At 40.1% G+C, this 21,804-nt stretch overlaps 1 protein-coding gene across 1 annotated transcript in view; it reads left to right on the top strand.

Annotated features, from left to right (window-relative positions):
• The first annotated feature begins 853 nt into the window (after positions 1-853).
• Positions 854-21,804, top strand: part of Sergef (secretion regulating guanine nucleotide exchange factor) — a 226,498-nt gene continuing 205,547 nt past the window's right edge. The window contains 6 exon segments of the mRNA XM_076846972.1: positions 854-936; positions 4,802-4,937; positions 6,118-6,273; positions 10,482-10,576; positions 13,805-13,865; positions 19,721-19,834. Of these exon segments, the coding sequence (XP_076703087.1) occupies positions 874-936; positions 4,802-4,937; positions 6,118-6,273; positions 10,482-10,576; positions 13,805-13,865; positions 19,721-19,834 (625 nt within the window). The 5' untranslated portion in view covers positions 854-873.

Genomic DNA, 21,804 nt, shown 5'->3' with positions numbered 1-21,804 from the left:
ATCAGGAAAGGCCTGGGGAAAAACTCATCTCTGAAACACTTCCCATGGGCTCCCAGCCACAGGGTGGTAAGGGCTGGAGGCCTGTGTTAGCAGAGGGTCAAGGGTTACTGAATGTGACCCCATTGTTCCCAGATCTTAATCCCATATTCCTAATATGTACTGGCACATTTTCCTTCAGGAAAATTTTACTTATTTAACTTTCACAAGCAGTATGACGGTGTTTCATAAAAGTCATTTTATATGAAAAATCTTTGTTGGAGGAAAATTATCTGTTATTAACCATCAGAATTAGGGCAGGCCATGCACAAGCAAAGAGGGTGGGAGGTATAGACGCCAACCAGCCTCAATTCAGCTGCGAGGTGAGAGTCCCCGCTCTGTTCCGGGAATCAAGGGAAAGAACAACGCAGGACACCACACTTGTCTACCAAAAATCTTCCTTAGGCTTTGCAAATGCACATAAAAGCAGGGCACCACAGTTCAGTGATCACACAATCCTGGCCCAGACACCCCTTTGGGTTGTGTGGGATTCCGAGGAGCTAAAAGTGGAGCAGCTTTGCCAACTGTTGAGCATAGTGCACTTGTATGGAATTATTACTATGAATAGAGGACGAGAGGGCGGGAGAGACAAATGGCAGGCACCCCCGAAGCCAGGGGCGGGGGGATGGCTTCGAGGAACCTCCTGGGCTGCCGGGCCTGGCGAGGTCTGGTTGGTCCGCGACTGGACTCTTGGGGCGCGCGAAACTACCACAGGTCCCGCTCTCCGGCCCCGCCCAGCGCCACCGCGGCGCCAGCCCCGCCCCCGCGCGGGGTCTCCGCAGCGTCAATCCTGCTCTGCGCCAGCCCCTCCCGGAAGCGCCGGCGGAGCGTGCCCGCATGGAGCGTGAGCCTTGCGCCGCCTCGGAGGCCGCCCCCGCCGCGCCCGCGCTCTTCGCCTGGGTACGTGACTCCGCCCCCGGGCTTGAGGCGGCCCTAGGGGCTCTCAGGCCTGCGAGGTGGGGGTGTCCGCGTGGGCGGCAGAGGGAAAAAGGGTCGGGGGCCGAGACAGGATTTGGGTTGGAGGATTCTGGGCTGGGTTTGAGGAGGCACGGGAGCGAAGGGTCTTAACGGGGCGATTTAGGGGCCTGCTAGTTGTGGTGTCGGGACTTGAGGGGCTGAGGCGCTGTGGAAGGAACCTGCTTCCAGGTCTGGGGGTCTGTTCTTCCCAGGGCCTCTCACCCACTGGGTGGTAAGGGCTGGAGGCCTGTGTCAGCAGAGGGGCAAGAGTTACTGAATGTGACCCTGGCCAGGAGAGCTCCTGGGATGCCTGCGTAGAGGCCCGGGTGGAGAGAGGATCGCCCCGTCTCAGAGCCCACGGGGCCACCTGTGCCGCCCATCTCGGGTTGCCTGGAGGATGGAGGGCCTTCCTTATCGCCACCATAGCTGGCGGGAGCATCTTTTAGATGTGAGGCCGGTGGTGTGTGGCAGCACGCTAGGCGCAGACCCTGCTTATTTGCGGATACCCTGCTGCGACCACAACTTGCCAGTATTGGAGGCCAGGGAGACTGGGCTGGTGTTGGCTTGATGCGAGCCTTAGTGAGACCTATCCTATGTGTGTCTGAGGATGCTTTTGTGCACGGAAGCGTGTGGCATGCATGCATGCACCGGAGCAAAGCAAATGTGGAGTCTTGTGGTTCTTGCGAGTACGCATTACGATTGTAATGGCAGGTACAATTTCCTAATATTAATCTCCTTGGCTACAGTGTGAGGGGAGGCAGTGAGACTGTGAAGTGCCTCTCTTGGTGCCTGGCACCTTCCAGGTCTCCAACAAATATTTGTTGAATAAAAAAATGAATGAATGATAGGGTTGGAGTTGTGGCTCAGCTTGCCTATCACGTGTGAGGCCCTAGGTTTGATCCTGGGTTTAAAAAAAAAAAGATGAATGAATGAGTCCCTGTGTGGCAGCCACATGTGCTGGTTGTGAAAGATTCCAAAACTCTTGTATTGGGGAGGATACAAACATACATACAACACATGTGTTGGTATTGAAATCAGCATTTATTGACTGATTTAAAAAATAATTATCAACCCATGCCTGGCACTTGTTGAATTTAATTCTGCAGTGTGGCAGAAGGGAGAGGATGGTGTGGCCTGTATGGCTGACTCTCTGAGGTAGCACTTGAGCTGGGGATGGAGAAGCTGTTTCTGGCTTTTTCACATCAGGAGACTGATGTCTGTGGACAGAGGAAATATCTGATAGAAAAAGCTTTTCATATATGTTCTTGAATGTACTGAAATAGAAATATTGTTGAAATTCACCTAGCTTCTGTATTTGGAGGGCTGATGGTATGTTCTTCCTGTTTTGAAATCTTTGTGTGCATGTATTAGTTTCCTTAGGCTACAATAACAAAATATCCTATACTGGGGGGGTTTAATAGAAATTTATTTTCTCTCAGTTCTGGAGGTTTCAAGTCAAAGATCAAGATGTCAGCAGTTTTGGTTTCTTGTAAGGTCTAATGTGGCTTTTTCTTTGTGAGCATCGCTGGTGTCTCTTACAAGACCAATCATATTGGGTTCAGGCTCCACCTTTATGATCTCATTATTTAACTTTATTAACCTCTGAAAAGATACTGCCTCCAAATACAGTCATATTCTGAGGTATTAGAGATTAGGGCTTCAACATAAGACTTTTGGGGATCGCAGTTCAGTCCATTACAAGGGGATTTACTTTAGGGGTGTGTGTGTGAGAGAAAGACGAGAGTGGGGCGTGTTTGGAATGTAAGGGATACAAACAAAGATGGAATTAAATTTTCCTTCATCTTGTTTTAGCTTGGGTTTAGGGTATCTTGCTACATTTTACAAAAATTAGTACCATAATTCGGAACCCCAGAATGCTCATGTCTCACTTTTCTCATGTTCAACAGCCTGCAAGTCTGGTTATGGGACAGGCACGGAGATCTGGGGCTGACTGAGTCCTGTGCATTATACTTCTTACTGTGCCTTTGATCTGACCTTTCCTAGGTGGGGACTTATAGAGCCTTACATTCACTCACCATATAAATAATGTACATCTTCTCTAGGCCAGCACAGTTTCGGATACAGGGCAAATAATGTGCGAAACAAAGTTCTGCATCATAGAATTTACTTTTTAGTGGAGAAGGTAGACAGAAAACAAGTAAACATATGCTATACTGTCAAGGAGTGATATGAAGAAAAACAAAGCAAAAAAAGGTGGTAAAGTGCTATTTTAGATAGGGTTATATAGTTGACCTCTCCCCCCTGCCCCCTTTTTTCCCCCTTATAGACAAGAGTAGGGTCTAGTGAAAGGAATGTGGAATCTAACCTATTGCCTACTCAGGTGTATAACTATGGAAAGTTACTTAAGCTTCCAGAGTCTTAGTTTCTTTATTTGTAAAACCTGAGTGATAGTATCCTTCTCCTTAGTTGCTGTGAGAGTTAAAGGTGAATGCCCAGTATGAAGAGTATTCATTGTTTGGAATTTGTATTGCCCCTGAGGACCTCAGGGACCTGTGCCCCTGCCATATCTTATTCTTGCATCCTGTAGTCCTTGCAGCCCAGGATCACTGTGAAGATTTTGTTTTATGTTTCGCATACATTATTTTAAGTCACTTTTCTTTGTTTAGGTGAATTCAAAAACAATATATTTAGAAGCTTTTACTATCCCATCTCCAGGAAGAAGCAATGTAGAATAGATAACTAGAAAAAGATCATAAGAATTTCTGAATTTTTTTTTTTTTTTTTTTTTTTGGTATTGGGGATTAAACTCAGGAGCAGGCACTCGACCACTGAGCCACATCCCCAGCCCTATTTTGTATTTTACTTAGAGACAGGGTCTCACTGAGTTGCTTAAATTTTGCTGAGGCGATCTTCCTGCCTTAGCCTCCCAAGCTGCTGATTTTACAGGCATGTGCCACTGCGCCCAGCCTGAAATCTTAATATGATTTTCCTTGTAGGTCCATGATCCCTTATCTTTAATTCTGAAAACCCAAAACTTATTGGACATAGGCTATTTATAGGCTGCAAAAATATTACTGTTTTGGTTATGAATGTTGCCTTAGAACTTTGTAGCAGAATATATGATATATATATACCATCTTGCTTTTAAAACCTGTAAAAATTTTTTCTGAAGTATATTTACTGCAAGGGTTTCAGATTAGGGATTATGGAATTTTATTGTGTTATAACAACAATAGAGATGGCCTACTAAGGGAAGCTCTGTTCCCTCATAGGAATCTTACCATGTGAATCTTGGGTCACAAACATTGTACTTGGAAAGGCCCCTGGAGATCACTGTCAGCCTTTTTCATTGGACAAATGAAATAATGACACACCTTGCACAAAATCCTTAGCTAACTTTGATTACAGAAAGTTGTTGCCAGTTTTCCAGTGAAGTTGGGGGGAGAAACATCAAGAACTAGTTCCAGAGTATTTTCTGCCCAGTTTGTTCTCATCTTCCCCTCGTTTTTCTTTCTCTAGCTTCCTTAGGTAATTAGCTTTTATCATAAAGAAAGCTCTATGCTGTCTACCAAAAGCAATACAGGGGTGTTGGGGCATTGGAAGGGAAAGGTGAATATTATCATTGGGTAAGTTGTGGATGCAAAGTATTCCTCTTGAAACTGTTTCCTGAGGTGAGCGTTGCCATCTTAATGGGGGTTGCATATAAGAACCCACATTTTAAGAATTAGTGAGCTGTTAACCGTTGTAGGCTCTGAGAGGATGTCAGAGTGAGGAAGATTGGGACAAGTAAATAGACATTGACAATATGGTTTTTATATTTTTTCATCCTTGCTTATTTTATCCTTAGGGTGCAAATAGCTATGGCCAACTTGGCCTTGGCCATAAGGAAGATGTGCTTTTGCCCCAGCAGCTGAATGACTTCTGTAAACCTGAGTGTGTCAGGAGGATCACAGGAGGAGGGGGCCACTCTGCAATTGTCACAGGTGATTTCCTTCAAAAGTAGATAGCTACTCTTTCTTGGGCGTTTTCCCCTAGGCTGTTACGTTGCCATCTTTCAGCCTTTTGTATTTTGCAGAGGAGAACTGAAAGAGCCACATAACCACTGGAGAATCTTAGGTGGTTAGAGCTAGAGGAACTTCAGAGATCTTCTGGGCCACCCCAGATCCACCACGTTATACAAATGAAGTTCAGGGAGGAATACTGCTTAAAGTCACAAGGCTAATTAGTGGTAGAGTTGCAACATGTATCATATTTTATACCATATGTTATTATTTAACTTTCACATGAATGAGAAATCTTTGCGGTTAGATTGACTATTCCTTGAGAGCAAGGATCTTGCTAGATTTCACAGTATTTAGGATAGTACTTACTGAGTACTATATGTGTTACAGTATTGCAGAGGAGGGCATTTGCAGCTGGTTCAGAATATGACCTTGGAATCAAACTACCTGGGTTCAAGTCCAGGTTCTATGATGGATTAGCTGTGTGGCCTTTGGCAGATAATCTTTCTGAGCCTTGGTCTCCTCATCTGTTATGGGGGGATAACAGTGGTGGATGAAGAAATTTGGTGAATTAACAGGGCTACATTATAACTTTCATGGATCTTTGGCACTTTGTTTTCATGGACCCCTTCCTTTTATAAAAAAATATTGAAAATTACATCTTATAAAAATATATTTTACAGTGGTATTTGTGTAAAGATTAATATAATCCAAACTGGATTTTGTATTACATATGTATTACTATTATATAATTTGTCTTTGTTTTCAAACAATTTGAAATTAAATCATTCTTATGGACTTCTGAAAGTATTGTGGACCCCAGATACTATATCTAAAGGATGAATTGACCTCACACATAAAGTTCTTAGAACAGTCCCTAGTACATTCTAACTATTAAATGAACATTGACCTTCTTGTTATAGTTGCTGCTCCATTTTGAGATTGATTGGCCTCTGCTCCAGGACTTGGAGTTTCCATTTAGATACTAGATTTGAGATCTTGGACCCTATGTCATTTGTCTTCAGAACATGCATGGGTTATTAACATTAACTTGGGTGAGAAAAATTATTTATCTTTGACTTCAAATAGCTAATCCCCTTTGCTCACTTTGGTAGTTGTGATTTCTCCTGTGTACACTAGCACCAAAACCTTTATTTTGCAGATGGAGGAGGCCTTTTTGTTTGTGGCCTGAACAAAGATGGGCAGCTGGGACTTGGTCACACAGAGGATGTTCTGTATTTTACCCTCTGCAAATCCCTTCTTGGATGTCCTATCCAACAGGTGGCCTGTGGCTGGGATTTTACTATTATACTCACAGGTAAGTTCACGCCTAGATAAATTGTTATCAGTATAAAGACTTTGGAAATTTTGCATTGGAACCACCATTTGACCCAGCTATCCCACTCCTTGGTTTATACCCTAAGGACTTAAAATCAGCATACATGTAGTAATTCAGCTACATCAATGTTTATACCAGCTCAATTCACAATAGCTAAACTATGGAACCAACCTAGGTGTCCTTCAATAGATGAATGGATAAAGAATATGTGGTATATATATTCAATGGAATATTACTCAGCTTTAAAGAAGAATGAAATTATGGCAATCAGAGTGGGAGATCTATCAGCTTTTTACTCATCGGGCTCTGGTGGGAGATAGGCTTAATTAGGAGAACAAGTGGTTCTCATACTCCTCTGGTTCAGACATATTTTCCCACTTCCAATTCTAGGCCTTTCCTACAGGGGAAACCCTTACTGTATGTCGGCCTAGAATGTCTGAGAGGAAGGGGCTAACCCACACATGTCCTGTCTCTTCTCCCAAACTCACCAATTAGTTAGATGACCTTTTGTTCCTAGGAAGCAGTGATTATGGGGAAGGGCCAGGAGAAAGGTCTGGAATGTTATAATAATTGTTATAGTCAGCTTTTGCATTGTTGTGACCAAAATACCTGACAAGAACAACTTGGGAAAGTTTATTTGGAGCTTGCAGTTTCAGGGGTTTCAGTTCATAGATGGCCAATTCCATTGTCTTGGGCCTAAGGTGAGGCAGCACATCATGGGGGAAGGGCCCAGTGGAGGAAAAGTGCTCAACTCATGGTAGGATCAGAAAGCAGAGAGAGAGAGAGAGAGAGAGACAGACACACTTGTGGGGGTGGGTTGGGAAGGGGATAGGGAAGATATGTCCTCCCAGGGAATGCCACCAGTGACTCACCTCCTTTAGCCATGCCCACCTTCCTACATTTACCACCCAGTCATTCAAACTAGAATGGACTGATTAGGTCACACCTCATAATTGAATCATTTTACCTCTGAGTATTCCTGCATTAACAGGAGATTTCGGGGGTCACCTCATATCCAAACCATAACATTCTGGCCTGTGGCCCCAAAAGTTCAGGTCCATCTCGCAATGTAAAATGCATTTAATTCATCTCCAGTAGTTCCATAGTCTTAATAGTTTTAACATTACCCAAAAGTCCAAGTCCAAAATCTTATCTGAGATTCAAGGCAAACTGCTGGCTGTGAGCCTGTGTAAAAATCAAAAGCAGGTTTTGTCTAATATACAGCAGCACAGAGTAAACAGTCCCATTTCAAAAAGGGGGAATAGAGGCATAGAAGGAAGGAATGAGGCCAGAGCAAGACTGAAACCCAGCTGGACAAACTAGTCCCATAACCCTGCCAGTAACTCTGCATACAGCCTCTAGGACACAAGGCTGTGTTATGTGCTCTCCAGAGGACTTGGGCAGTTCTTGCTTTGCCAATTGTAGCACACATGGGCTCTCTTTTAGCCTGACTTTCTCTGGTTAGTGGCTTTCCACTGGTTAGTGGCTTTTCTTGACAGACAGTCCATGTTACTGACTTCTCTTAATTCCTGGGGTCTCCTTTCCAGCTTTGACTTTACCTTCACAGCTTCACACATCATCCTGTCAGGGACGATGCAAAGGTACCGTGACTCTACTGCACTTTACCTGTCCTCTCAGGCTTTTCTTTGAAATGTTGGTGGAAGCCTTCATGACCCCTTAACTCAAGCATCCTGTATTCCTGTAGAACCAGCACCATGTGGATAATGCCAAGGTCTGGCAGTACCTGGGCCCCCTGGTGTCATGGCTGCTGTGGCCTTTGAGTGCTTGTGTGTCTCAGCATGGTGAAACAACTTCTAGGCCCCCCTCTGCAATCAGGATACTACCATGTTCTCTTTGCAAGGGACTTTTCCTTTCTAGACCCTTGAACCTGTAATGGGTATGGTCTTGCAAATTCTTGAGATACCTACCCTCAAAGCATCTTTCCTATGGTCTCTGTGTGAAGTACTTGCCATCTCTTTAGGGGCTATAATCTCTTCAACAAGCACACCTTCCTTGACCTTAGCTTTACATGCACTTTTTGGGCCAAACTGCAAATTTTAAAAATTCTTTGGTTGTTTTCTGCTCCCAATTCTTACCGTAAACTTGGCTAAACGCTGCCAGCAATATCTATGCCATGGACTGAATACTGTGTTGCCTTGGAATTTATTCTGCCAGATTAATTAGTCTGTCACTTAAATTCAGGCTCACACAAAGTCTCAGGACATGGGTTCTTTATCAGAATATAACACGAGTGGCATCTAGTCCAGTTTCTGAGAGAGTCCTCATTTCCCTCTGAAACCTAATGAACACAGTCCATGTTCCTATTGGGATTCTGAGATCCTACAAGAATCACCCATTAAGCTCTGCTTATAATATTCTAAAAATTCTCAGCTTTCATCTTTTTTTTGTGGGGGGTGGGTACCAAGGATTGAACTCAGTGTGACTCTTAACCACTGAATCACATCCCCAACCCTGTTTTGTTTTTTATTTAGAGACAGTATTTAGAGACAGTTTCATTGAATTGCTTAGTACCTTGCCATTGCTGAGGCTGGCTTTGAACTTGCTATCCTCTTGCCTCAGCCTCTTGAGCTCTGGGATTACAGGTGTGCACCACTGGGCTCAGCTCATCTTCTTAAAAAAAAAATTTTTTTTTTTCAGTTTTTGATAGACCTTTATTTTGTTTATTTATATGCGGTACTGAGAATTGAATCTAGTGCCTCAGACGTGCTAGGCAAGCACTCTACCATTGAGCCACAATTCTAGCCCCAGCTTGCAACTCTAAGCTTCAAAATTTCTCCTGCAAACCAGCTCCAAAGGCTTTTGAACCACATGGTCATGTTAGTCATAGCAATGACCTCACTTCTTGGTATTGATTTTGCATCACTGTTGTGAGAAACACACTCACCTGTCTAAACCCAGAGAATGGATTGAGAGACAAGAGGTATAGAGAAAGCAAGGCTTTTAGTGACAGTCTTGCAAAATTAGGTCTGTGTGAGAAAGCACACCCAGAGCTATTACAATCAGCATTTTCTTCTGTAGTGTGCAATGCCCCTCCCCCAGTTCCTCATTGGTTGAGTACTATGGGGTGTACAGTCTTCCTGAATGTTGCCTAGGTTTTACTGTCTCCTATTGGGTTATTTAAAGAAATGTACCTTTAGTTGTCCCCACTTCCCTTTGTTCTGTTGTGGTAGGAAGGCCTTTTTGGGTTGAATGTATCTTAGTACATACATAATTTATCTTTGTGGGTTAGGCTGACCCCTTCCCCCTACTTCCTGTTTGTGAGGGGGAAGGAGCTGTGAATTTGTCCTACTCTGGTTAACTGCTTTTAACTTTCCACTCTACCCTCCCCTCTAACTGCTTTTCTTTCATCCCAAGTACTTTTATATTTAAGGCTAAATATTGTATTCTGAAAATGGACAATTGGACTGTCTATTCTGTGACCAAAATACTTGAAAATAATAACTTAGAGGAGGAAAAGCTTATTTTGGGTTAATGGTTTCAGAGATCTCAGTTCCTAGACAGCTGACTTCATTGCCCTGAGCCTAAGGCAAGGCAGTGCATCATGGGTGCCAGGCCCAGTAGAAGAAAACTGCTTGGCTCATGGTGGGATCAGGAAACAGAGAGAAAGAGGGGGGTATGGAGGGAGAGGGAGAGGAAAGGACCCACAAGGAACATACTTCCTTCCACGGAATGCCCCCAGTGACTTGTCTTCTCTAGTCATGCCTGTCTGCCTACAGTTACCACCCAGTCATTCAAACTAGGATGGACTGATTAAGTTACAGCTTTCATAATCAAATCATTTAACCTCTGAATTTTCCTGTATTAACAGGAGATTTTGGTGGATATCTCATATTTAAACCATGACAGTGATGGAAATGCTGTCACATGGAAACCTGAAAAGTGGGGAATAGGTACCTTCTCATTGCAGTACTAGGTGCTAGCCTGTGTTCTGCACAGATAATCTGCCATTAATGACAGAGTATAATAATAATCTATGTAGAACACTTTGCCCAGTGCCGCGTACTTTCACTCCTAGATTAATAACAGCAGGGAATTGGTTCTGAATGTACTGAAGCTTGGCATCTCTATGTTTTTTCATGCTTTTGCATTTCTTACACTTTAGTATTCACCCATTGATCACATGTCTCACTTTATAGATTTGCAATTTATTTATTTGTATTTTGCAGAAAATGGTCAAGTTCTATCATGTGGATCCAATTCCTTTGGCCAGTTAGGAGTCCCTCATGGGCCTCGAAGATGTGTGGTTCCCCAGGCCATAGAGGTGAGGATATCTAATATGGGAGGATATCTAATATTGCTTGTGTCCTGTTAAAGTGTTTCCAGTCTATTACAGTTATCCTTACCCATAGAAAATCCATGGAGTAGCAGAATTTGAGCTGAAAATAAGTATTTATGGGAAAAAATTAGTTTGGGGGGAATTGATGTTATGAGCAAAAAACCCACACCTCTGGTTAATCCTTATACACATTATAAAGTTTTATAAACCAAAATAATAAAGTTAATATACCCCATAAGGATAATAATGACATTTTAAAATTCCAAGATTAGTAATAATGGGAATTATGTGAGAGATAGGTTCAAGATAAAAATGACTTGCTAGGGACATTAAGCTAAGCATTATAGGCTAGTGCTATCCAATAGAAATATAATGTTTATCCCATATGTAATTTAAAAATTTATAGTAGCTTTGTTTAAAAAAGTAAACAAAATTAATTTTTAAATAATAGCTTTATTGAGCTACTATACATATATCATAAAATTTACCCTTTTAAGATGTAAAATTCAGTGGTTTTTAGTGTATTCTAGATATGAGCAGCTGTTGTCATAATATAATAATTTTAGAACATTTTCATCACCATCTAAAGAAACTACTCAATAGCAGTCACTTTCCATTTTTCTGTCCCCCAGTCCCTACTGATTAATAATCTATTTTTGTATGCATTTGCCTGTTTTGGTTGTTTCACATAAGTGTAATTGTACCATATTTGACCTTTTGTGTCTAGCTTCTTTCTGTTCATGTGATGTTTTCAAGTTTTATTCATGTTGCAGCATGTAGGTGAAATTAACTTTAATTACTTTGAAACTAATCCAGTGCATCCAAGTTATTATCATTTCAGTGTGTCACCAATATAAAATTTATACTTGAGATATTTTATACTCTTTATTTTGAACTAAGCCTAGAACTTTGGTGTATATTTTTTATTTAGAGTATGTCTCAGTTTAGTCTAATCACATTTCAAGTGTTCATTGCCTACATGTAGCTAGTGACTTATATATCAGATAGTACAGTGTGAAACAGGCTCTTCTCTCTCTCTTTTTTTTTAACCTTTGTTTTTAATCTGGCTAGAGATTGAACCCACAGGTGCTTAATCATTGAGCCTCATCCTCAGCCCTTTTTATTTTTTATTTTGAGATAGGGTCTGACTAAGTTACTTAGAGTCTTGTTTAGTTGCTGAGGCTGGCCTCAAACTTGAGATCCTTCTACTTCAGCCTCCCAAGCTTCTGGGATTACTGGCATGTGCCACCAAACCTGGCTGAAACAGAGCTCTTGACCCTAGTTCAGAGCTCTTTTCACTGCCTCAAACTTAAAATGTATACTTTTGTGAAGTTTATATTTTATGTGATCACAAGATAAATATGGAATTTTTAAAGAAATATGCTGAAAACTAAAATAAGTTCACCACCCAAGCTATTTAAGAGTGGAAAATCTCTTTTCTTTGGAGAGAGTTTAGTCCTGCTCCTATCATCGTGCTGAATTGAGTTGTGATCTGAGATGTGTTATTTGAGGGTAATAGTTCCCATAGTATGCATACAAGTCTAGGCTCTATATTCCCTGCTGGGAAATGTTATAGCTCCCAATTGCAAGTAGATGGCCTTGTAAGAACCTACATATAAGTCATAATTAATTTAGCTTAATTATAATTAATATAATTAAAGAGGACAGAGGAACAATGGTTAAAATATATTGGATGACAGAAAGAAAAATTAAAAGGAAGGTATATTCAAGTTTTATCAGCAGGAAGATTTGCTCTTCTCCAAGGCTAATGTGATTGGGGACTCCACTTAAATAGTAAAGTCTCCAGAATAAAGAAGGCCAGAACCTTGTCCTCTATGCTGATCAGACTGCCTCTGGGTGTTGTATTCTGTGTGGATTTGGTGCTTAGGTAGTGGGCATAGAGGTATATAAGACTCAGGTTCTGCCCTTGAGTTCCCCAAAGAAATATATTATGGACTTAAAATAAACAAATGTGATTAAAGCCTCCTGTGGTAGTGATTGATGCATTTACAATTCCTTTAAGAGAAAGAAATAGAGCCAACCAAAGCATATTTATAGGAGAGAAACCAGGAGGGAGAGAGAATTTGAAGCTCAATGATAGCTGGTGGAACTGGGGATATTTTGCCTAAAGAAGAGATCTACATTAGTTATTCATTGTTACATAGCAAATTACCCCCAAACCCAGCACCCTAAAACAATAATCATTATTCCATTGTTTTGAGAGTCAGGAATCAAGGAACCACCAGCTGGTTTTTCTCGAGGTGTCAATCAATATCAGCTGGTGTATACACGGTCTCTGAAGGAGAAACTGGCTGGCAAACCCATTTCTAGCTATCTCATAGGGCTGTTGGCAGGAGGCTTCAGTTCCAGCCATGTGGGCCTCTCTAAATGACTATTCAGACATGGTAGGGAGGCTTCTCCCAAGAGTGATTTGAGAGCTGGTGATGCCAGGCAGGAAGTCTCCCTGCCTTTTATCACTTCATCTCTGAGTCACTTATCTCTTCCATATTCTTTTTATTAGAAGTGTGTCACTAAGTCCAGCCCACACAGGGGAGGGGAATTAAGCTCTGCATCTTGAAGTGAGTAGTATCAAAGAATTTGAGGACCTATTTTTAAAACCACCACAAGATGTCTTAGAGAGGACATGACAACTGTCTTCAAATATTTGGAAAGCATTGTCAGAAGCTATAGGCAGATAGATTTGGCTCCACTGAAAGAGAGAAATGAAACTCTGCAAAGATGGAACAGGCACCTGGGGAGGTTGTGAGCCCTGTGTCACTGGAAGTTGGTGTTGGGCAGGGGTTGGATGACCACCTGCTGGAGGAGTTTCTAGCATTGGAGAGGGATTGGACTAGATCAGAAGTGGGAAAACTAGAACATAGCTGTGCCCATTCATTTTTGTATATTCTATAGCTGTTTTCATTATAGTATCAGAGCAGAGTTGTGCAACAGGAACCATGTGACCTGTAAAGTCTAAAATATATAATATCTAGTCCTTTTAGGAAACATTTACTAATCCCTGGACTGTGACATGTTTTTAAAGTGTTTTTTTCTTTTAAGGATAAATATGGAAGTATTTATGGGTAGAATTGTTGGGAGAAGAAGGCTAACGCAGCCAGACACATATTGAAGACCATACTGCATTGTATTTGGGTATAAAATACATAAAATTCTGTAGATGGATGATCTAAGTCCTTTTCTTTATTTTGACAGCTCCTGAGGGAAAAGGTTGTTTGTGTTGCTGCTGGACTGAGGCATGCATTAGCTGCTACAGGTGATCATTTTGCCTTTATTTTCTAAATGCACGTTAGTAAGGAGGAACTGAGCTTTAGGAGAAAAATGCTTTAAGGAGTATTTCAAAGGGTCCTCACCTGTTGTAGTTCTGATTAAGAGGAGGGAATGTAGGGCAGAAGTCATGTAGGAAAGCCTATAGTAGGAGGAAGGAAGGAAAAAAAAATTTAATTCTAGGTAGGGTTTTAAATTTTTCTTGAGTTGATTCATTTAATCATTACAACCAGGAAGTGATATGAGTTGAGTTTTTACATGTGACAAAACTGAGACCCAGAGAGGTTGAAGTGCTCGTGTAAGGTTATGTGTGGTAAGATGGGAAGAGGTAGAGCTGGGATCAGAGTCTGGGATGGTTGAAATTCCAAGGCACATGGTCTTCTCAGGGAACTGCATTGCCTTCCTAGCAGATTTTAATATGTATTAATTTCAAAGCTTGACATGAGCTTGTTTCCTGTACCATGAGTGGGTGATAAAGACTGTATGTAAGTGAGATGGAGAAGGGAGACAGCATGTGGATTTTGCTTAGACCCTGGGAATAAAGGTAAATAGAGTCAGGTTTTTCCCTAGGAGTCCTAAAGTTTACAAATACAGTGATTATTGCATATATAGTTCCTTTAAAAAAGAGAGAGCTCGTACTGGGGTTGTGGCTCAGTGGTGGAGCGCTCGCCTAGCATGTGTGAGGCCCTGGGTTCAATCCTCAGCGCCACATAATAAATATAATAAAGTTATAGTGTTCAATTACAACCAAAAAATAAATAATTAAAAAAAGAGAGCAACCAGAGCATATTAAATTTTTTTTTGATAATTGTAGATTAACAATATACCTTTATTTTTATTTGTTCATTTTTAAGGGGTGCTAAGGATCAAACTCAGTACCTCACACATGCTAGGCAAGTACTCTGCCACTGTGAGCTATAGCCCCAGCCTCAGAGCATATTTTCAGGAGAGAAACTAGGAAGGAGAGAGAATTTGAAATGCAGGGATGGGTGGGAGAACAGTGACCCTTTGACCTTTTCTCTTTTATTTTTCTGGTCACATTCCTTTTGTCCTTATGCACAATACTAATTAGTGGTGGCAGACAAGCTTCTGTGCGTTGTCCAGTTGTAGAGTGGAGAGAAGAGAAGGTGAGGAAGGAAAATTCAGTGCAGCACTGTACTGATCATCTCCTACAGCTTAACCTTGATCATATATTTTTCAAAAAGATTAAAATTATGTATATTGATAATTGTAGATTTATATGTAATTATAAAAAATGAAATAAACCTTATGTGCTGTTCTTCTAGTTTTCCCCAATGGTAACATTTTACAAAATTATAGTGTATACTCAGCTAGTATATCAACATTGATACAGTCAGGACACAGAACAGTTCCATCCTCATAAGGGTCTCTGATGTTGCCCTTTTACTGCCACATGGGCTTCCTGCCTGTCCCCATTTCCTTCTTAGTCCTTGACGAGTACTCTTCTATTTTCCATCTTTATAATGTTTTCATTTTAAAAATGTTGTACAAATGGTATCATATAGTGCCTGATCCTTTCTGAGGTTGACTTTTTTCAATCAGTACAGTTCCCTGGAGATTCTTCCAAGTTATGTGTACCAATAATTCACTCTTTTTTATTGCTGAGTAGTATTCCATAGTATGAATGTATCACTCACTATAATAGTCTTCCAGGGATGCTGTCAAAAATGCCACAGACTGGGGGCTTTAAACAACATATATTTATTTTCTCACCATTATGGAGACTCAAAGTCCAACATCAACATGCTGCTAGAATTGGTTTCTGGGGACGCATCTCTTTCTAGCTTGTAGATGGCCACCTTCTTGCTGTTTCCTCATAGCATCTTTCCTCTGTGAACTTGTGCAAAGAGAGATTTCCAGTGTCTCTTTCCCTTTTTTATAAAACCACCAGTCCTACTGGATTAGGGCCTCCCATATGATATCATTTAACTTTTATTTTCTCCTTTCGGTCCTCTCTCCAAATATAGTCATATTGGGCATTAGGGATTTAACATCTGAATTTTGGTGGGACACAGTTCAGTCTATAACAATAACTGTTAAATCAATCACTCATTGAAGAACATCTGGGTTATTTGCAGTTTTGAGCTATTAAGAATAGCGCTGCTATATGCATTTGTGGACAGGTTTTATATGAACATAAATTTTCTTTTCTCTGAAATACATGCCCAGCAGTATGATTGCTGAGTTGTATGGCGGTGGTTACACTTTTATAAGTAGGTTCTTCTCTTAGAAATCATTAGGGCAATATGAATTACAGTAGAGGGGGTAGAGAGAGAAGAGGGGAGGGGAGGGGGGAGGGGGGATAGTAGAGGATAGGAAAGGCAGCAGAATACAACAGACACCAGAATGGCAATATGTAAATCAATGGTTGTGCAACTGATGTGATTCTGCAATCTGTATATGGGGTAAAAATGGGAGCTCATATCCCACTTGAATCAAAGTGTGAAATATGATATATCAAGAACTATGTAATGTTTTGAACAACTTACAATAAAAATTAATTAAAAAAAAAAAAAAGAAATCATCAGGGCAAGAGAATTGCCTGTCAGTAAATTTCTTCCCTCTTTTGTACCAACTTTCTTAATTGATAGTCTTTACATTTTTAAAAAACAGCTTTATTGGGCTACAGTTGTTATTCATATGTAATGTGTACAACTTGATGGATTTGGATATGTGCAAATAACTGTGATGTCATCACTACCATCAAGGTCATAGACATATCCAGTACCTCTCAAAGTTTCCTTGATGCCCTTTGTTTTGTTTGCATGCGTGTGTGTGTGTGTGTGTGTGTGTGTGTTGTGTCAAAAACACTTAACGTGAAACTTACATTCTTAGCAAATGTTGAAGTGCCCATTACTGTATTGTTAACTACAGGCACTGTTGCACAGCAGAGTCATCTAGCATAGCTGATGCTATATACCCTTGAACAACAACTCTCTATTTCTTCTGCACCCCTTGCCCCGCCAACTACTATTGTTCTTTATGCTTCTACGAATTTTGCTATCACAGATTCCTCATATACATAGTATCATGCAGCATTCATTCTGTATCTGAATAATATCATCCAGATTCATTCACATTGACACAAATGACAGGATTTCCTTCTTTTTGTTAAGGCTGAATGATAGTCCATTGTATGTATATACTGCCACTTTCTCTATCCACTCATCTGTTGATGGCTGCTTTGGTTGTTTTCATATCTTGGCTTTTGTATGCAATGCTGTAAAGAACATGAGAGTACAGCTATTTCTCCAAGATCCTGATTCCAGTTCTTTTGATTATATAGCCAGAAATGGGATCCCTAAATCATATGATAGTTCTGTTTTTAATGTTTTGAGGAACTATTATATTGTTTTTTGTTACATTTGCACCATTTTTCATTCATAATAACAGTGTATTAGGCTCTAGTCTCTTCCTGTCCTCACCAACACTTTTTTTTTTTTTAAAATAATAGCTTTCCTAACAGATATGAGGTAAAATCTCACTGTAGTTTTGATTTGCATTTTCCTGATCATGAACGATGTTGAATGTCTTTTCATATACCTATTAGTCATTTGTATGTCTTTTTTGGAGAAATGTCTGTTCAATTCCTTTGTCCTTTTAAAAATTTTTGCTATTGAATTGAAAGAGTTCCTTATATTTTAGAAATTAACCCCTTATCATACAGATGGCTTGCAAAACATTGATGAATATAATTGCTACTACTTATTCATTCTGTCGAGGCCTCTTCACCACCACCATCTAATTTGTAAATATTTCTGTGTGTATTTCTAAAAGATAAGTAAGTACTCTTTTTGAAAATGTTGCTGTACTACCTTCATCAAACCTAAAAAAAAATAATAATTGTAATATCAGTAAGAATCCTGTTGGGATTTAAATTTTTCTATAACATATTTTTATGGTTTTCTGAATTGGGATCTGTTAAGTCCGTGTATTATAATTGGTTGATATATATTTCAAATCTGTTTAAAAATGTATTTGTTTCTTTTGAACATTTATGCTATGTATACTTTGCCACATATAAATGTAATCATATAGTATTTATTCTTGTAAGTGGCTTACTTAGTATAAGGTTCTCAAGGTTCATCCATGGAATAGCATGATAGCATGTCAACATTTTTTTTGAACTATGGATTGAACTCAGGGCTACTTAACCTCAGAGTTACATCCCAAGCCCTTTTTATTTTTTATTTATATAGAGTGGGTCTTGCTAAGTTGCTTAGGGCCTTGCTGAGTTCCTGAGGCTGACTTTGAACTTGTGATCTTCCTAGCTCAGCCTCCCAAGTTGCTGGGATTACAGATGTGCACCACCATGCCCAGAAACATTTCTGTACTTTTTAAGGTTGATAATACTCTATTGTTGTGTGTTTGTGTGTGTGTATCCATTCATCTGTCAAAGTGCGCTTGAGTTGCTTCCATGTTTTAGCTATTGTGAATAATGCTGGTATGAACATGAGTGTTCAAATGCCTCTTCAAGATCCTACTTTCAATTCTTTTGGATGTATTCCTGGAAGCAGAATTGCTGGGTAACATGGTAATTCTATTTTTTCACTTTTTGGGGTACTGTTGTACTGTTTTCCATAGCAGTCACATTATTTTACATTCTCACCAACAGTGCACAAAGGTTCTCACAGGTTCACTAACACTTGTTATTTTCTGGGATTTTTGTTTTGTTAGATATAGCATTCAAATGGTGTGAGGTGGTTTCTCATTATGGTTTTGATTTGCATTTCCTTAATGATTAGTGATGTTGAGCATTTTTTCTTGTGTTTAATTGGCCATTAATGTATCTTCTTGGAGAAATGTCTATTCAAGTTCTTTGACTATTTAAAAATTGGATTTTGGTTTGTTTTTGATTGACTTTTTGGAGTTCCATATATATATTGTGGATATTAATCCTTCAACATTTATCTGAAAATCCTTTTATTATGTAGTTCTTTTCTCTTTGAAATTTATTTGTTGAGGGGATTTTTAAGTTTTATTTTACATAAATTTGTGCTTTGTTTATATTGTGCCTATACTTAATTTTTTCATTAAGCAAACTTGTCTGTTTACTGCCCAAGGGACCACTGGTTATAGTATGCTTCCAGAGGAATAGACCTTAATGCTAGTGTTGGATTATAGGTACAATTGCACACATCTGAGTGTAGGCCAAATACATAGATTTTTTTTGTGTGTGTATTTGTATTCAGAATATGAGATGCAGTGGACATGGTAATAAAAGCCCTATCCATTGAAATCATGACTATTAACCTGTCTCAAAGTCATAAATATTTATTTATTTTGGCAATGGAGAATCTTTGAACTCATCTTGGTGTGTTGGGAAGGATACTACCTTAAGGGTCAGGAGAGCTGAGTCCTGGCTTTTTCTTTGTGGTACAATATCCCCATGTGATCATGCACAAATCACAATCCTCTCTTAAGGTCTCAGTTTCCTCATCTAGTAGATATGAGGAATGAGCTTGATGATCTTCAAAGTCCTTTCTATTTGGCTTAGAGTCTGAGTTATGTTCTCAGGCTAACCAGGAGCAAGGTACATTCTAGTGATTTGACTCAGGAGTGTCCTAGAATTTTTTGGATAAGTTTTAATAAGTTTTACTATATTGAATTTCTCTTTGATAGTCTTAGATTGCCCTGATGACTGGAATTTTGATTGGTTTGGAGGTAATCCCTGTGACCAGTGATTGGAACCCTTGATGCAATTGAGCTTCTCCATAATATTCAGGTTGACAGAGTGAATTCAGAATTTCCCATAGTAACGAGGTTCAAAAGGTAATTTGGTCTTATCCTGATGTACATTTTCTCTTCTGCTCTTTTGGGAAGTGAGTGGCATCGTGTTCCAGTGGGGGACTGGTTTGGCATCATCTGGACGACAGTCATCCCTCAGGCAGACTCTTCCATTATTTTTGACAGCAAAGGAACCAAGCAGAGTTACAGGTGAGGCCCTTATTTATTTTTTGTGAGAAAGTAAGAGACATAGACATGCAGAAAATGGGTAAATGGTTTTGTACTTTTGCTTTTTCTTTATCTATCTTACTCTCTCTATTAGTTGGTATGTTAGTCTTGTTGGGATTTTTGTGGGTCCAGTAAAAGTAACCCTCTTGGCTGCCAGAGTTTGGGTCCTGTGGAGAGATAGATGTAAGTCAGATAGAGATCAAAATATGGAGAATCAAAGGGTGGAGATCAAAATGGTAGCTCTAGAACTGTTAAAAACTACTTGGAGTAGTTTTATAATGAGCCTGTAAATTCTGAATTTTAGATTGAACTTAATCTACCAGGCACTGTTTCCTCAAAAGGACTGTGGGCTACTTTTCACATGCCTAGTTTCTTCTCCCAAAAGGGAAGCAGGAGTGAGCAAGGATGTAGAGAGGACCAGGAATGCCCCTTTAGGGAGTTCTCTACATGAAAATACGAGGAGTAGGTAATAAGTGTTCCTTTTGCTCATAGGTCTGTTGGTTGATCTTCTGTTGGTCATTTGGTCTACAGAGGCTTCTCCTCCTCAGCCTTCTTCCTTCCCTCTTTTCCCACCTCTCTCTTTGAGCCCTTATTCTCTGTATTCTATTCTCTTTGTGGGCCTTTGTCTCTCTATATTTAGCACTACGTTTCTATCTCCTCTTCTGACTTTTGTGACTCTGTTTACTGCGGGTTGGTTGTAGGAAAACCTCTGCAAGAGACCTGAACAAAGGAGGGATTTTTGAGGGTGGTGGAAATGTGTGTGGAAAGACTAGGAAAGGGGAGCTGCTGTGGGAGTGATGTACCTGAGTGTTGGGATCATTCTGATTTTTCTAAGTTCTAGAGTGTCTCTCAGCTGGAGCTGGGGTTAGATTTCTGATGCCAACAGGTTCAGTTGGGAGGGTGTGCTCAACCCTTCCCAAACCCTTTTCTTTTTTCATCAAGGTGTTCACTGCTCCCTAGGTATTCCCTGCTTTTTCATGACCTCCAAGCCTGTGGGCATACTGTTTCCTCTACCTGAAATGCCTTTCCTTCATGCTCCTTTTGGGAAAATTTCAAGAATTTTTCAAGGCCTAGCTGAGATACAGCTTTCTCAGTAAAGAATCTTTCCTCTTTTAGCATCCATTGCATTTTCTTCATAGGCAGGGATTGTTTATATGTTTTCTCATATGCCAAGGGTTATGTGCATTTAAGGGTCAAGAACTATATGGCATTCTTCTGTATTACCACAGGACCAGTACCTAGAAGGAGTAAAAGTTGTTTATTTTATTTAATTTAACCTATTTAAGGTCTGCTTGGAGTAACAGTTTAGATTGAGAGTTGATTTGGGGAAATTTTCTGATGAAAAATTAGAATGAAAATTAACTTCCTGCCCTCAAAGTCTTTCACTCTTCATTCTCCCATCATCACCCTGTTTTCACAGATTCTGGAGCTAGATCCTTTACTGTCTCCTCTTCAATTTGCTACTAGTAGCCCAGGTTTCTTCTCTGGTGAATGTAGCTGGAAATGTCTTATTATCATTCCACAGGATACCTGAAGAAGTCTTTTATGAAGATACTAATTAAACAGAAGCATCAGAAATAGAGTTATAGAATAGACTGCATTTATTTGCATGCTAAATCACATATTTCTACAGGTTTTCCCAATTTCTAGCAGGGTTGATTGGGATTCTACCTTGTCAGTAAAGGCAGTGGAATTAAGGAAGGAAAAATACTGGATTTGAAGATGGAAGTCTAGTTCAAGTTCTGGTTCTATCTCTGTGTCTTGAGGAGGTCTGTGTTTGTATTTACATCCTGCATATGATAATAGCTGAATGTATGAGATGTCATTGTTTCTCACATAGCAGACAGAGCTAGGAAATGTACACACAGACACACACACACATACACACACACACACACATTTTTACACACATAAGCCTATCTATTTCTAGAAACCATGAATTTACACTGATT

The sequence above is a fragment of the Callospermophilus lateralis genome, chromosome 2, assembly GCF_048772815.1.
Source record: "Callospermophilus lateralis isolate mCalLat2 chromosome 2, mCalLat2.hap1, whole genome shotgun sequence".
NCBI lineage: Eukaryota > Metazoa > Chordata > Mammalia > Rodentia > Sciuridae > Callospermophilus > Callospermophilus lateralis.
Note: the sequence above shows the minus strand (reverse complement) of the source record. Positions and strands in the feature narration are given on the sequence as shown.